This window comes from Mustela nigripes, chromosome 2 (assembly GCF_022355385.1).
Source record: "Mustela nigripes isolate SB6536 chromosome 2, MUSNIG.SB6536, whole genome shotgun sequence".
NCBI lineage: Eukaryota > Metazoa > Chordata > Mammalia > Carnivora > Mustelidae > Mustela > Mustela nigripes.
Genome location: NC_081558.1, coordinates 17,418,221 through 17,435,214, shown reverse-complemented (window position 1 = coordinate 17,435,214; position 16,994 = coordinate 17,418,221). Strand labels below are relative to the sequence as shown.

The following is a 16,994-nucleotide window of genomic DNA, read 5'->3' as shown; positions in this document are numbered from 1 at the left end:
ATATCTCCGGGAACTACATAGAATGCTTAGAGAAATGAAGGGGAGGCAAATGTAGTATTTAGAAAATCCGTCTCGGATAGAGGCACATTTACATACATGGAATGATTCTGCATTCAAAAAGAAGGCGCCGACCCTGCGATCTCTTTGTAACCATAGTCCTAGTTTGTCATGTGCCGGAGGTGAGAAGTATGGCGGCTTACTGAGTCTGGGCACCTGGCAATAAAGCTTTCTGATTTCTTTCAGAAGAAAAGGAAACTGAAGAGAACAAGGAACTCACTGATACTTGTAAAGAAAGAGAAAGTGATCTCGGGAAGAAGAAAGTAGAACATGAAATTTCCGAAGGAAATGTGGCCACGGCCGCAGCAGCTGCTCTCGCCTCAGCTGCAACCAAAGCCAAGGTTTGCCACTCACAGCCCTTGCCAGGCTCCCTTCGGCCGTGAATGGTCGCCTTGTTTTTAGTTACTGGGAACGTTAGTACAAAGAGCCTTGCACCCAACAGGAGATGACTGCTTGACTGGCATTTCTAGGTTAAGAATTTACAGGCAGGAGGCGGGGGTGGGGGACGGGGTGCGAGTCACAGATCTGGTCTTGAAAGGTGTTGGGGGGCTGCCTTCCAGGCATTCCTTGTGCTGCTCTGTGCACACTCAGCTCTCAGCTTGTGGACCCTGCAGGGATGGGGAGCAGAACTTAGCATCCCTCGTGCTGGCCTGGCCTGCAGAGCTTGTCTTGGACTGTTGTTCCAATTTCTGCTCGATTGAAATATTTGTGATTTTTAAGACAAAAATCTGGTTCCTTGTATAAATACTTCACCCTGCTCTTAACAGACTGAAAGGAGAGAGGGAGGACCTAAAATAACTCCTTTTCTTCTTGAATTTGCCAGCTTTTCTGGGGGTGGTTTTCTCTATTTATAACCTAGTATTGGCTCCGCGGCATATTTAAGAAGAAAGGAGAATGTTATTTTCCTCACTTTGTGTTAATTTAGCATTTTAAAGCCTTCCAGGCATGAGTAAGTGAAGTTTTCATAAAACCTTTTCACCTCCTCTCCATCTTAGCCTCTGAAGTAGTCACCTGCCATTGTAGGTTCCCACGTTTTGAGCAGTATTGACTGGAACATACCTAATCGTTTTATCTTGAGCTGTTCTTAATCCATGGGTAAAGAGAGTCTTTCATGGTCTTTACTACCCACAGACTGTTCAGCTGCTGCAGACTTTTCCTCCAAGTGCTTAATCCGTGATGTGTGATTTATAACAGACCCGCAGATGACCCAGTTCAGACCACGAGACCTCCGTGTTGAGTGCCCACCGTCAGGCATAGGTGCTGCCCAAGAGGAGGAGGGGTGTTGCCAGTCCATCCAGATGGCTTCCCCAGCTGCGGGTTCCTGTTACAGTAGCTGGAGGACCTGCATGTTCAGCCCTTCTAGTCTTTTCCCAAGGTGCCTCCTGATTTTTGGGGTGATTTGGTTGCAGTATTAGGTGTTCTCTCTCCTCTACCTTCCCCTACCTCTGGGGACTGCTGAGGTGCACTCTTGGTGGTTTCTTGTCCATTTGGTTTTAATCCTTCGTCAGAAGCAGCTTTTGTAGCCTCCCTTTCTTCTACCAGATTGAACTCTTTGGCACCTCCTTGTCTCTGAGCTGAGTCCTAGTTGTTCCAGCTGTCACCAGGGACCTTAAGGACATCCTTGGGCCTGTCTCACAAATGAGCTGGAGGCCAGGAGGGCTTCTGTCCTTTGTGACCTTTACCAGGAGACAGCACACCATCACCCCAATCTTTAGACTCACAGCCTGGGGTCCTCTCTGTCTCCTCTCGTTCTTTCACTTTCCACAGCTGCTAAGCCCCCAACTCTTCCTGGTGCGTTTGGGTCCCTGGTGATGCCCAGTCCCTTCACTGCTCCCTTAGGCTGCTCGCATCATCTGTTGCCTCTGTCTTTCAGCCCATTCTCTGTTTGCAGCCAGAGGAATCTTTTTTGTTTTTAAAATTGTCTGTTGAAGTATAGCTTAGATTTGAATAAGTCTGTTGAATATACGTCTACAGCTACTGAGTTTTTCACAGACTGAGCCCACCTATGGGCTCACAGACAACACCCACATCAAGCAGCATAACATTCGTAGCCTTCCAGAAGCTTCCTCATATTCCCTTCTAGTTACTGCTCCCCCATCCCAAGAGTGGTTATTAGCCTGTCTCCTAATGCCATGGATTACTTTCTGCTTTGTTGACTTTATATAAACAGAATCATATGATGTGCAGAAAAATCTTTAAAAACACAAACAAGAACATGATACTTTCTTAAATAAGCTCTCTAATTGTCTCAGGCTAAAATTTCAAAGTCTTTAGTGTGGAATTCATGAGTTTTTCGTGCTCAGGACCCTTCTCGGTTCTCAAGCGTAATTTCTTGGCTGCCTGACCTGGACTGTCTCTTCCAAGTTCTCCTGGACAGAACCCGCTGTGACATCTCCAGCTGGGCTCTTTGGGACCCACTTCCCTCTCACAGAGATGTTTCCCTTGCCCTCCTGTTGTGTCTTCATCCTCTGCCACCATGTCTCTTCACTGTTGGTTGCCAGAGAAGTTACTAATAAATGGCAGGCTCCATAAAACATTTTACAGAGGCCTCATGATGTTTTGTAGCGGATGGAATCACGGCTTCGTAGCTGTTAAGACATGCAGCTTTGGGCACAAAAGTGTGTGTATTGTGCATTCCTCACTACCTTGCCAGGATTTCTTTGGATTGATTTACTGTAGAGAAACTGCTTTTATGGATCCATTGCCCTGGTGCTTCAATGTTCTGCACAAGGTTTAGGAGAGTCCAGAGAACATTTTCTTTCCGGGTCATTGAATTTTCACTCACTCACTCTTATTTCTGGTAACTGGGAACTTAGCTCTTTATTCTCATGACAGCTGCGTCTTCCACAGATCCGTGAGTGATGCACATGCGTGTGATGCATGACTTGGCACGCGTGAACTGGTGAGTGCCACTTACAGCTGGGTCCCATGCATTTCACAGCACACATAATCATCTTTGTGCTACATGCGAATTACGGGTAAGGAATTCACTGAAATGACTGTAATTAGTACAGCTTATCTAGCCAATCCAAGTTTTCTCTTATTCTCTTTTTGTTCTTCTGTATCTATAAACAGCTTTGTTATTAAGTGTTTTCCTTGATACATTTTAATTGTTTGTCACACTGACATGGAGTGGTAATTACAGGTTCTGCCTCTAGCTCCACAACACCCGGGGAGGGTGGGCCTGCTTTCTGGCTTTTCCCCATCCTTGCCATATGCGGGACTCTTCAGCAGCATATCCATTTCTTCGTTGCACCTACTGACAAGCTGTGAATTGACCCACCTGAGGAGCGGTGTGTGGGTGTGAGAAGGAACGCCATTGGCCGGGTGCTTTACCTCCCTTCCATCTGGGTGCTTAGGTTTAGCTGAAAGGAAGAGCCCGGAACTATTGCTGGAATAAACCAGAAACCCCCAAACTGGAATATGTTCTCTTTTTTCAGCAGCAAGAGGATTCAGTTCTTCCCAGATAGCAGAGATCACATTTTCTTAAGACCACAGACGTTTCCTTCAGACTGATTCTGTCACCATCCCATGCCCATGTGCCTTGAAATGCCCAAAGTAGATTGGTCTTCATGGTTACCGGGTGTTAGTTCTGGAGTAACAGGAGATTCTCTCGCCCCTCAGTGATACACCTCTTGCTCCCTTTTGCTTGAAATTTCATCTGGAGATGGGTAATTTTTCCTTGTACATTATAGTCCTAAGGCTTTACCACATTAAGTATTGACTGAAATCGATTGACATCAAACGCGTTGATTATTGAAACCGTATCTTCTTACTTACTTCTTATCTGTCTTACTGAGAAGACAGAAGGGAAAATTGGCCTATTTGCTCATTTTGCCTACAGTTAGCCCTATTCACTTTCATCCGTACATAACTAAACAGAGTCTGCTCTTAGTCTGCTAGCTGAAATCTGTGCTTTGCTATGTAAAATTCATCTCTCTTACAACCAGGCTGCCTCTTTGTTATCATTAATCTTTTTGTGGTTGTTTCTCTGCATACCCTGCGCCTGTGGCACACTCGCAGAGTTCATCATTCTTAAGTTCAGTAAAGCCGGTATGTTAAGAGTCAGGGGCTCCTGGTTAAAAAGTAAATTTTCCATTGTCTAATGTTCATGATAACAGGCTAAGGCTAGGAGTCTGAGATCTTCTCTAAAGAAGTCCCGGTACAGATGAAGCTCCTTAGGAATGGTCTTTCACCATTTTGTGAAAATGGTCAACTTTTTCCCAAATGTTTGTACCACAAATGTACAGTACCTTAGATGTTGGTCTTCCCAGTTGGAAAAATTTGAGGACGGACATAACAGTGGTAAGACTCGTGGAGAAAAACTGCTCACATTCAGGTAGGGTGAAAATAGGAGGCACCAAGAGTGTACCTGTGGTTCATAGCAACTTTCAGATCTAGTCAGGTGCACATTTCCAGGGTCTTTGTTCACCAGAGTTCTGTGCTGGGCTCTGGGCTTTGGATTCTGCCTTCTGAATCATTTTCCTTTTCCATTAAAAAAGCAGTCCAGTTTTGCTGCCAAGGGACTTTCTTGACCTACAGTAAGAGTCCCAGAAGGAAAGCATAGATTGGGGATGGGGAGGGCGGAAATCATGGCTGATTGAAAACTGCAAATTTTAATGAAAACATTAGTTAATGGTAATAATAGGGACGCCTGGGTCAGTTAAGCGGCTACCTTCAGCTCTGGTCATGATCCCAGTGTACTGGGATCGAGTCCCACATCGGGCTCCTTGCTTGGCAGGGAGCCTGCTTCTCCCTCTGCCTGCCATTCTGTGTGCCTGTGCGCACACGCGCGCTCTCCCACTCTCTCTGACAAATAAAAATAAAATCCTTTTAAAAAAATTGTATAGTTAATATAGATTATAGGAGACATGTTCTTAAAGATACTTGGAGGTGGGGTGCCTGGGTGGCTCAGTGGGTTAAAGCCTCTCTGCCTTCAGCTCAGGTCATGATCCCAGGGTTCTGGGATAGAGCCCCTCATCCAGCTTTTTGCTCAGCTGGGAGCCTGCTTCCTCATCTCTCTTTGTCTGCCTGCCTTTTTGCCCACTTGAGATCTCTGTCTGCCAAATAAATAAATAAAATCTTTAAAAAAAAAAAAAAAAAGAAAGAAAGAAAGATACTTGGAGGTCCTCCCATCTAGTAGAGAGCGTCAATGAAGCAGGCATACCCTTATGATTCTTCAAAATCCTACCATGCTCTTGGTTCGGAAGCTCTTACAGCCATACCTTGAGCTGTTTACTCTAGGGTCATGATCAGCTGGTTGTACTCTGGATTTTATCTTTGTTCTGAAGCCATTTTCTAGTTTCAAATCCTTGATGGAGCAAGTAGAGATGAGAAACCATTCTTTTTTCAAATCCTGTTCTGTTTGCTCTCAGTTGTCTTTTAGATTTCTGATTCCAATAATGATGGTCTGGAAACTGAGTAGGTCCTTCTTTGGTTCCTTTCTTTTCTGGCCACTTGTAGTAAGATACCTAAAGGATGTTTTACATTTTGCCTGGAAATCACTCTAGCCAGATCCACAAGTTCATTAATGATCCTTTCTACTGTCCACATCACTAGAAGTGAGGACGTTTCCCAACTTGGTGCTATTACATAATCAAGAATGACTTCTCTCCAACCTCCAGTAACCTTTCCCTCTCCGTCTTAAAGCTCTCGCCAGTGGTTTTCTTAAGGTCCTTTCAGCCTTTGCCCACTGCATAATTCAAAGCCACACTGAAGGTGTTTTTGATAAAACAGCACCCCATTTCCAGATACCGGCTTTCTCTTCCCAGAGCAAGACTTACTAGTTAGAAAAAAGAAACCAAACAGCCATGTTACTGTATCTCATGGTATCCACAGGGTTATTAGTTGAATTGTAGTGGTCCTCACCCTCATGGGTAGGTTCATCTGGAGGGTCTGAGACAGTCCTAATCTTTGACAAGGGTGGCTCGACCCTATTCCCTCTTCATACAGTCTCATAGTCTCTCCCTGTGGTCTCTGGAGCAGGTTAATCACACTTACGTGGCAGCTGAGGACCTCCATAAGGAGCGTTCTAAGGGACAGGACATAAAGTTCCCAAGCGGGGAGATACAAAATGGCACCACTGTTTTCTCTTGGGCAAGACAATTAGAGAGCAGCCTGCCTTGATTCCAGAAGAGAGATTATAGGCCTGCTTCTCCATGGAAAGAAGGCCAGTGACTTTGTGGCCATCTTTAATCTATAATAAATCCCTCCTGAGAATTCCGTGGGAAAGTATCCACTAAAATACCAGTTCTAAATAGACATTTGTAGATAACTATAAAAGGCCGTAGGGTTTCGAATTTAAATTTTTAATTCTGGCTCCGCCATTCACTTGTCTCTTAACCTGAGGCAACTAAAATTTTCTGAACCTGTATCATTTTTGTGTGAATCAGAAGTCCTTTCTGATCTGCCTTGACAAGATTATTATTACAAGAATATTTAAAAATATTTAAAAAGCATTCTGTAAGCTGAGAAGTATCGTATTTTGATTATTCATTAAACCAGTATCTGAGTGTCCGTTGCTGGACTCTACCACAGCAGTGGGTTTATTTTGTACCAAAGAGAGATGGACAGTGCCTGCCTCTTGGGAACTCACAGTCCACTAATCTTGAAACTCGTGTTTTGGTTGAGCCATTAGGATATACAGTTCGTTGTGAAGGAAAAAAAAAAAATAACAACTAAAGAACATGTATAAAATGCTGAAACATAGACCTTAAGGAGACAGTATCAAGTGAGGTCTAATGAGGGATTGTATACAGTTCCATATAATGTATATTGGAATGAAATTCTTACACATGCACTACATAATGTTCTTCTACTTTTGTGTGTTTGATTTTTACACAAGTTCTGTTATAGATGGATTACTGCTTTGATATTTAATCCCTGACAACAAAGATGTCTCCTCTGTAATGTCATGGGTAATTCTTGAGTTTCTTGAGGAAACTTCCGTCTCACAGATGTGGAAACAAAACCACAGAAGTTAATGAGAAGCCCAAAGTTAGGTGGCTAGTTGTAGAACCAAGACCAAAATCCAGATCTGCAGACTGGAAGTCTGCCTGGTTCAACCAATGCAGAGACATAATCTGGTAAAATTGTCCATTTTAATGACAATGTTTTCAAACATTTTATAATGAAAAACCCAACAGCCAGCTCAAAACAATAAGTACCCTTTTTTGTTTCTGTTTTTTGTTTTCTTAGTATGCCTGTGATTTAAGTTTCTAATTTTGAAGAACCAAAAAATAAAGGACAGAAGAAAGAAGGAGACATCTAATACAGTTAACTCCTCATCTTCCTGGGTCACCTTTCTTATTGGCCAATTTTATTTCTAGGCGCTCTTCAGAATGTAGTTCAGTTCCCAGTTGACTGTGACCCTTGGCGAGATCATTGACTTTTCCAATCTTCAGTTTCTTTCTATATATAAAAATTCCTTTTCCAGCAGGTTATTATTAGAAGTAAAAGAAGCAGCATGAAAATACAGCGTGATGTCTTAGAATGTCTAAGTGTTTAATAAGCCCCAGTTCTCCCCCCTACTCCAGTAATGCATTTCAAGAGTTAACTCTTTTGCGTTCTCAGTTTTGTTTTGTTTTTTTTTAAGGCAGACACAAGTCGTATTTGGATCCATTAGCAACTTTTGTCCAGTGCTTCATAACATTTGTCTAATCACTTCAAGGCCCTGTGAAGGCTTTGTAATTTCCTTATAAGCCTTTGTGACTTCTACTGGATTGACTCATTACTCGTATGTCACCAAATCTGTAAAGTAGCATAATTTCTTAGAGTCTTGGTAGCAGGACATGTGCTGTTCCATGAAGGATACTATGTTCTTGCCTTCTCCCAGGTGCAAAAGCTTGTACCAGTAAAAATAAGGATAGTCACAGAAGTTAAATCAAAAAGGAGGCTCTTCCCCTGGATCTAGAAATGCGGGAGATCGGGAAATGGCCTGTTACCACATCCGTTAGGATGCAGTCACAAAGTTCAGAAGGTGAGGCAGTGCAAAGGACCAGGCCATTTCTTTCCGAGAAACCTACTGTTTCATTTCTCATGTTACAAGTGAGGATTGCATGATGGAACAGGGAAAAGGTGCAGAGATTTGGTTTTAATAATTGTATAAAGAAAATCAGAACTGACATATAAATAAACATTATTAAGACCCGAAATATGAAAAAGCCAAATTTGATGTGGAACATTAATTCTTTCTTTTTTCCACTCAAAATCCAAATGTCATCAAGCTCGTCAGCAAACAGTCTTACTTACTCTGATATGGGGTAATTTTGACACCTATTAAAATTTTTTCTTGTTATAATGTATTAAGTAGCATTCTATATAAATAGAATCATACATATAAAAAAAAATTTTTTTTTTCTTTAGCTAGAGGTCAGACTGAATAATTCTATAAGTCTTTAGTAGTAAACAAGTTGCCATAAGATAGAGATTGAGGTTTTTTGTGTTTTCTTTCCCTAAGTCTTTCACTCAGATTTGTTTCTTCAGTTTGAAGGCCACAGGTTTTGCATCTCCACTCCACAAAGCGCCCATGTTCAGTTGTAGAGATTTCTGGTGGTTTTTCTAACCTTGAGCACAGCTGAATTTTAAGCTTTTTGGGGGGGGGGGTCTCAGAAAATTGTTTTATTGCTAACCCTCCATTAATACTTATACAAGGGAAGAAAAAGAAAATTCATACCAGAGATCCTTCAGAAGTCCATTCATGTACGATACCCAGTTTCCCCCCCATTATTATTGTTTGCCGTCTTGTACAGAATGTCCTGCAACATTGGCTAAGTACCTTTTAGAATCACAATCAAAAAATAAAAGTGAACCTCGGTGATCTTTGGCTCATGTAGATTGTGTCCTCAGTAGCAGCTCTTGGCTTTGATTTGTCCCAGTGGAAGGCTGTTTCCAGAAAGAGCGTGCGTTAATCACTTTTAGGGGCTAAGCATCTTTCTCTGCATATCACCTGGCATTCTTAATGGCTGATTGAGTCTGGTGGCTAGAATTAGAGTTCTTTCTAAGGTAAGGTTAAATTTAAGTAGCTCTCTTTTGATTTCCTATATGGCCAATCATTAGTATCATTTAGATGCAAGAGCATTTCATTTCTCCTTTTTATAAATTTGAATATATTCTTTTAAAAAATTTTTTTATTTTTTCATTCCTGAAAAACTATAAACTTCCATATGGTTATGATATATGATATGATTATGATATGATATATATATGATATGAAATGGATATGATTGTGATGATTATATGATATGTATGATATGATATGATCATATAACCATATGATAATTGACTTTCTCTGTTTGACTTTCTTCACTCAGCATAATCTCCTTCAGTCCCATCTATGTTGATAAAAAAGTTGGGTTTTCATCCTTTCTGATGGAGGCATAATACTCCATAGTATATATGGACCATATCTTCTTTATCCATTCATCTGTTGAAGGACATCTTGGTTCTTTCCACAGTTTGGCAATTATGGATATTGCTGCTATGAACGTTGGGATACATGTGGCCCTTCTTTTCACTACATCTGTACCTTTGGGGTAAATACCCAGTAGCACAATTGCAGGGCAATAGGGTAGCTCTATTTTTAATTTTTTTTTTTTAATTTATTTATTTGACAGGGATCACAAGTAGATGGAGAGGCAGGCAGAGAGAGAGAGAGGGAAGCAGGCTCCCCGCTGAGCAGAGAGCCCGATGTGGGACTCGATCCCAGGAGCCGAGATCATGACCCGAGCCGAAGGCAGCGGCTCAACCCACTGAGCCACCCAGGCGCCCTATTTTTAATTTTTTTGAGGAAGTTCCACACTGTTTTCCAAAGTGGCTGCACCAACTTGCATTCCCACTAACAGTGTAAGAAGGTTCCCCTTTCTTCACATCCTCGCCAACACTTGCTGTTTCCTGTCCTGTTGATTTTGGCCATTCTAACTGGTGTAAGGCGGTATCTCAGTGTGGAAGTTATCGTATATTTTAATCATAATTTCAACCAGGTGTATATTGGCTCTTGTATAAATTCTAAATATATCGAAATTCTCTTCTTATCCATATTTTCCTACATTTTCTTACACATAGTGAGTGATCTTAACATATTTTAATGTTCTTGCCTGCTAAGTCCAATGTCTGTGCCATCTGTGAATCTGCTGTTTTGATTGAATGCCAGATATGTATAAAAATTTAGATTCTCTGAATAAAAAGAAAAAAGTATTTTATATATACATAAAGGTGCCCCACCCAGGTGGTGATCTCATCTGTCTCTACGATTCAGTCTTCCTCTGTGGTGTTCACAGACCTGAGAACGGCCCGGGTTGAGGTGAAGCTAGATGGCAGTTTGGTCCTCTTCCTCCAGGACCACCCCGATCGTTAGCTGTGACTTTGCAGAACTTACGGTGGGGTTGTGAAGGAGTCTTTATCACTTCAGAAGGGGAGTTCGCAGGAATTTCGGTCTTTCCTTGAACCTGACTTCTTAGCGTCCCAACTCCTGCATCTTCAGAATTCCCCAAGTGCCGGAGATGGTGACAGGCTTGTATTTGAAGTCCCCCATGCTTCCGCCAGTATCCCTTCATCCGCAGGCACAAGTTAAAAGAGTTCTTTGTTATAAACTGGACACAAATCTTTCATCACACGTAGGATTTGCAAATATTTTCTCACAGTCTGTGAACTGTCTTTTCACTTTCCTGAAGGGGTCTTTTGAAGCAGAGATGTTTTTAATTTTGATGAAGTCCAACCCCTCAGTCTTCCCTTTGGCACTTAGGCTTGTGGTGTCACATCTAAGAAATCTTTTACTTTACCCCCAAGATCATTTAGATTTACTCCTGTTTTTTCTTCTCAGATGTGTTGTCTGTGAGTGTCCTGTGGGAGGGGCAGAGGGATAGAATGAACTTTAAGCAGGTTCCATGCTTAGCATAGAGCCCCAGTACAGGGCTCGATCTCACAACCCTGAGATCATGACCTAAGGCGAAATCAGGAGTCAGATGCTTAACCAGCTGAGCCACCGAGGTATTCCTTTTCTCAGAATTTTTTAATGTTAGCTCTTAACCTTTAGGTCTTGGACCTACTGAGTTCATTTTTTGTACATGATCTGAGATAGGGTCCAAATTCATTGTTTTGCCTTTGAATATCCAGTTGTCATGGCACCAGCCATTAACCCACCCACCACCCCCTCTTAAACTTTGCTATAGAACTATTAGAATAGATAGAGAAATAGAATAGTATAATGACTCTCTGTGTATCCACCACCAGCTTTGGTTATCACCAACTTGCCAGTCTTGTTTCATTCGTTTCTATTCGCTTTTGGACCCACTATGGACTTAGGCTTCTTTCTTAGGTTAAGTCTGTGACTTCTGGATCTCACTCATGTCTTTGCCTTTTTCTGGTTTTACACTAAACTAACTGGACCATATCCTTCAAAAGCAGGTGTAGGAATTAAACTTTTTTTTAAGATTTTATTTATTTGAGAGAGAGAGAGAGAGAGCACTACCAGGGAGGAGGGGCAAGGGCAGAGGGAGAAGTACATTCTTTGCTGAGCTGACTCAGGGTTCCATCCCAGGACCCTTAGATCGTGACCTGAGACAAAGGGAGGCGCTTAACCAGCTAAGCCACCCAGGAGCCCCAGAAATAAACTTTTTGAGCCCTTGATTTCAGATACGTCTATCCTGTGCCCACACTTCATTCATTTAAGTTGCTGTACTTGAAATTCTAAATTGAAATGCATTATTCCCTCGGAATTTGGAGAGTATTTTACCATTATTTTCTAAAAACCTAGTTTTGTTTTTGAGAAAAGCCTGATGGAGTCTGAATTTTTGTTTGTAACCTACTGTTTTATTTGTTTGCCTTTCTGGAAACTTGTAGGATTTCACTCTGTTTTATGGTCTTAAATTTCCAGAGTGGTTCCTTGCCGTGTATTTTTTTCAACTTTTATTTTCTTGTTACTTGGTGGTCCTTTCTGTTTGAAAACTCTTGATCCTCAGTTTTGAGAGGAAATATTTTGGCATGTTGATGTAATAATACATGGGGATATCCCCAACTTCCTGGATAATTCTCAAAAAAATAAGAGCCATTTTCTGCCATAGCCATCAGAGTTCTACAGGTTCAATTCTCTTAGAAATAGATCTGGGAACTGATAACCTGAGTCTTCTCCGAAGGAGGGGCTACTGGTGTTAAGGTGATAACACATGAAGGGAGACCTACTTCTCGTGTGACGCCTATTTATAAATTTCTGATATTTTGTTGTGCTACATTTCTTACTCAGAAATACAAATGGCAGAACACTGCACATTAATAGCAGGCTTAGGATCATGTAATCTTTACTTAATCTTGTTATTGATCTGTAGCTCAGAGTGTTGTTAGGAAGGCAAACATTTCATGAACAGCTGTAGATTCGTTCATAAAACCTCTTTGTTGTCACCTTTTGCTTAGACTTCTGCCTCTTCCTGTAGATGGATCTCTATGATAGAAAACTGCATTTCTCTTTCTAACTGTAAAAGGGTAAATAAGACTCTCATTTAAGTGTTGTCTATTAAGTTAGCTCCCCAAAGCCTGTGTTAAATGCCTTCTGCATGTCAACTGCTTCTAGATTCTCTATGGAACAGGGATCTATAAGACAGATGCTCCATGCTACTTCTCACTCGGGTAGAGAAAGATGAGCACATAGATTCAGCAGATATGATGAAAGGGAATACAGAACAGTGTTGGGAGTTTGTTGGTGCTTCTCTTGGATGGTATCCAGGGTGGGATTGACCCCAGGCCAGATATAGATAGTCACTGTCACAGATACGGGCCCCTCATCTTCTTTGTATAGTATGGTGCCTTCTTCTGTGTCCTGCTGAGTAGGCAAGAAGTGTGAGTAGGTCTCATCATCCAGAGTAGCCCATTCATCCAGATTAACTATTCATTCTATACCGTATTTGTTTCTCTGGGTCCAGATCCTGCCCTCAGACTTGTTGGGGAATATTGTTCACCCTCTCCTTTCCACACCGAGTGCCACTCACTGGAGAGAAAGCAGAGACTTTACATCTGAGTGTTGGGTGTGGGGGGGGAGCCACTGCTTAGCTGTCCCTGGACAGTTGCTAAGGAGGGAAAGATAGTGAGAGGAGGCATGGAATAGAGGAGTGATGGTGCAAGGTAAGTGGGTGGCAGATGGGGACGTGTACCCCAGGCTACTTGTGTCCTTCTCTTTGGCCATCAGGGTCCTGGTTAAACTGTCCCTTCCTAATGGGCTCTTTTTGAGAGGAGTAGTCTACCGTGGGAGGGTGTTGGTTTTTTTTAACCTTTTAAAAGAGTTATTTATACCTGTAAGGACCAGAAATTCAGCAAGCTATTTTAAATTGAAGTAAATGTTTGGTAGAGACATACAAAGGAGGGATCTAGGACACCGTTCTTCATTCTATAATCCGTACTCTGAATAGCAACTTCAGCGTTTTGTTGCTCTATTTTAAACAAATGTTTACCTAAGTAATTGGAATTATCTTTTTACACTTAGCACCTGGCTGCCGTGGAGGAGAGAAAGATCAAGTCTCTGGTGGCCCTGCTGGTTGAGACACAGATGAAGAAGTTGGAGATCAAACTTCGACATTTTGAGGAGCTGGAAACTATCATGGACAGAGAGAAGGAGGCTGTAAGTAAAGGGACAGTTGTGGTGGCTTTCTGACCAGGAAGTGCTGACACCTTCCGTAAACCGCAAGTTAGATGAGTGGTAGCCTACTCTGTTGGTGCTTTCTCCTTGTTTGCTTTGCCCTTTCAAAGGGGTTCTCGGTCATTGATGAACAGAAGGAACTCTGTTCTCATTCTAAAACTAATGATTTAAATTCCAGGTTTACGCCTCTCAGCTTTCCAGATGCATGCATGATGGTATAAAATTCTTCAATACAGAAGTTAGATCTAAGACTTCTTTTCTGTATTACTTGTTACCAGTAAAGTAGAATTCATATAGATCCATTGTCTGATTCAAGGATTTTCTTGATTTCCTGTCTTCTTCAATACAAATCTCAGAAAGTAAGGGCGCCTGGGTGGCTCAGTGGGTTAAAGCCTCTGCCTTTAGCCTCAGGTCATGATCTTAGGGTCCTGGGATCAAGCCTCACATTGGGCTTTCTGCTCAGCAGGGAGCCTGCGTCTCCCTCTCTCTCTCTGCCTACCTCTGTCTACTTGTGATCTCTGTCTGTCAAATAAATAAATCTTTAAAAAACAAAACAAAACCAAAAACCCACAAATAACAGAAAGTAGGAGTTAATCTCCCCTTGAGTTAGAAGCCTTGTTTCTATGACCCCTCTTAACCAAATCCTCCTCTGGTCCACCTTGGACTCTCAGTCTTCCTCCCCTTCCCTGCACAGTGGAGGGCGGGGTGGGGGCTAGGCCCTTGCTGAGCTCCTAAGCAGCATGGTTGGGGGCAGACACTTGTGAGAGAAGGATGTGGCCCAAACAGGATCAAGAGAATTGTAGAAAAGGCCAAAACTAAGGAAGGAAGCAAAAAAAGTAAGAAACTAGAGGCAGGGGAACATTTGGTCATTCAAGGTAATTTTTGGAGAATTATTTTTTTAATGAGTTGACTAGAAGAGAGATTGATAATTTACTTTCTTTTTTTGTTTTTTTCTTTTTTAAGATTTTATTTGTTTGAGAAAGCACACAAACAGGGGGTGGGGACAAAAGGATAGGGAGAAACAGATTCCCTGCTGAGCAGGGAGCCGGATGTGGAGCTAGATCCCAGGACCCCGAGATCATTACCCAAGCCAAAGGCAGACACTTAACCAGCTAAGCCACACAGGTACCCCGGGAATTGGTAACTTTCTAAGCAGTGGACTAAATTTGAGGATTTAGTTAGGACTTGTTCTCTCTTATTATTTTGAGTTTTATCTATATGTGAGATACTGGTATCTAAGTGGTAGAACTTTAAAATTAAATTATCCCAGAGGCCTTCTAATTTTTTTTTTAAGATTTTATTTATTTATTTGACAGAGAGATCACAAATAGGCAGAGAGACAGACAGAGAGAGAGATGAGGAGAAGCAGGCTCCCTGCTGAGCAGAGAGCCCTATGCAGGACACGATCCCAGGCCCCTGGGATCATGACCTGAGCCGAAGGTAGAGGCTTAACCTACTGAGCCACCCAGGCGCCCCGAGGCCTTCTAATTTTAAGAACCTTTTTGTATTTCTTTAACTGTTTATTGGTCACATCCAGTCACATCCTCTGGCAGATTTCTCAGTAGTCCAGTAACTGTCATAAACAGCCCATTTTCATTTTGTCCTGAGACCAGCTCTGCCACTTTGGCTGGCATCCAGGCCCTGAAGAACAGCAAGGCTCCTTCAGTAACTCTCTACCCACACCCTTCCCCAGCCCACCCCCAGTTCCCTGACCTATAGGCTTGTCTCCCACTGCTGGCCCTCTCCTTCCCTGGGAGCTGCCCTCTGGGTACAAGCCACACCATGCCCCATGCAGGCTGCCCTCTCTCTGGCCTTGCTCTCTGTGCCACCTGTATGATTCTGCTCTTCTGCCTGCAAGGCCGTCTTCCCCAGCCCTGCATCACTCAGCCCTTCCCCTCTGGGTGACTTGCCCACCCCATCTGCGGCCGTGGCAGCCTGACAGAGCACCTACACTATGTATTGTAGTTGTTGGCTCACATGTCCATCTACCATCCCGGGGTATAGGCCCTTTGAGCGTGGAATCGATCAAGTGTTTTTGTAAACAGAACTGGCACATTATGGGCTCGTTTCGGTGGCTGTTGAATGAGTATATGCCAGCATCAGTGTCAGAAGTTAGAGAAGTGGAAACGGGAAGTCCACCCTTTAGTTGAGTGGGGAAGACAGGTAGACAGATGATGGCACGGTGTGTTCAGTGCTCCTCTGAGAGCAGTAAGGAGGCATACGTGGAAGACAGGGAGAGGGAGAATTCCTCTGCCAGCCGAGCCGGAGAGTTGAGGAATGGCTTTGTGTGTATCTTATCCTCATAAGCTGCCCTTTTGTCATGTGTGGATGTTTTTAGTGGGCTCAGTGTAACAGGGTAATAATGCACTGGATTCCCGTGGTGATCGGGTAGTATCCACTGGCAGCCAGACACCCTGCTGTCGTTCCTAAAGCAGCACCAATGGCTGAGCCTGGAGATGAGCAGGACTCTGGGCATTCACAGGACATGTCTGGATTCTCAAGGGGCTCTTTTCTCAGCTCTAAGGTACTTTCTTCTCAGAGGTTGAACCTGTGGATCCCCCCACTCTTTGAAACCCTCAGTGAAGATCAGCACCGTCCTCCGCCCCTCCCCAGTTCTCGCCCGGAGTCCCAGACACCCAGGGGCCGAGTGTAATGGCTACACTTCTCTTGGCCCTTCAGAATTTCCCTCATGCTATGGATTTGTAACAGTTACTACCTCTAATTACAGAACTGCACTGTGGTTTTCTTACTTGAATCTTTTTTTGTTGTTATGTTAAATTCTAATCAGAGCACATGAAACATTTTAGGGACTAGTCTCTGAATAAAATAGCACAACCAAAAATGTTGGGAACGCCTGCACCACGTCAGGTCAGTCTTCTCAGAGCCTTTGGTGGTCAGCCTGCCTTCTCTCAGTCGGCATCTGGGCAGGAAAATCCTCTGTGGGGGATAGTCCCAAGCTCTTGTCACTGACTAAGTAACACAGCTGTGTTATTCACTGCTGTGGGAAAAATCACACTAAACCTTAGTGACCGAAACAGCAAACCAGGTCTCACATGGCTTCTGGGAGCGGGGAGCCAGGCACCCTGGCTGGATGGCTCCAGCGTGGGGCTATACGAGGGTGCAGGCTTCCTGGGATCAGCAGGGTTAGGGCTCCCAGCTTAGCCCTGAGGTAAGCTTCTGCCACAACAGTTTTTCCAGGGTGCCGTTCATGAAAGGGCTCCCCCTGGGTGGGTGATTAAAAAGAGAAAGAAAGTGAATGAGCACCCAGAATGGAAGTCACCCTGTTGCTTGTCACCTAAACTTCCCAGTCTCTGTT

General features: G+C 43.1%; 1 protein-coding gene across 3 annotated transcripts in view; it reads left to right on the top strand.

Annotated features, from left to right (window-relative positions):
• SMARCC1 (SWI/SNF related, matrix associated, actin dependent regulator of chromatin subfamily c member 1) overlaps nucleotides 1-16,994 on the top strand; it is a 173,938-nt gene that overhangs the window by 130,602 nt on the left and 26,342 nt on the right. For 2 of the 3 annotated variants that reach the window (XM_059389605.1, XM_059389607.1), the window contains exons 24-25: nucleotides 244-398; nucleotides 13,526-13,660. In XM_059389605.1, the coding sequence (XP_059245588.1) occupies nucleotides 244-398; nucleotides 13,526-13,660 (290 nt within the window). The remainder of the gene's footprint in view (nucleotides 1-243; nucleotides 399-13,525; nucleotides 13,661-16,994) is intronic. The other variant, XM_059389606.1, reaches the window with a different exon arrangement.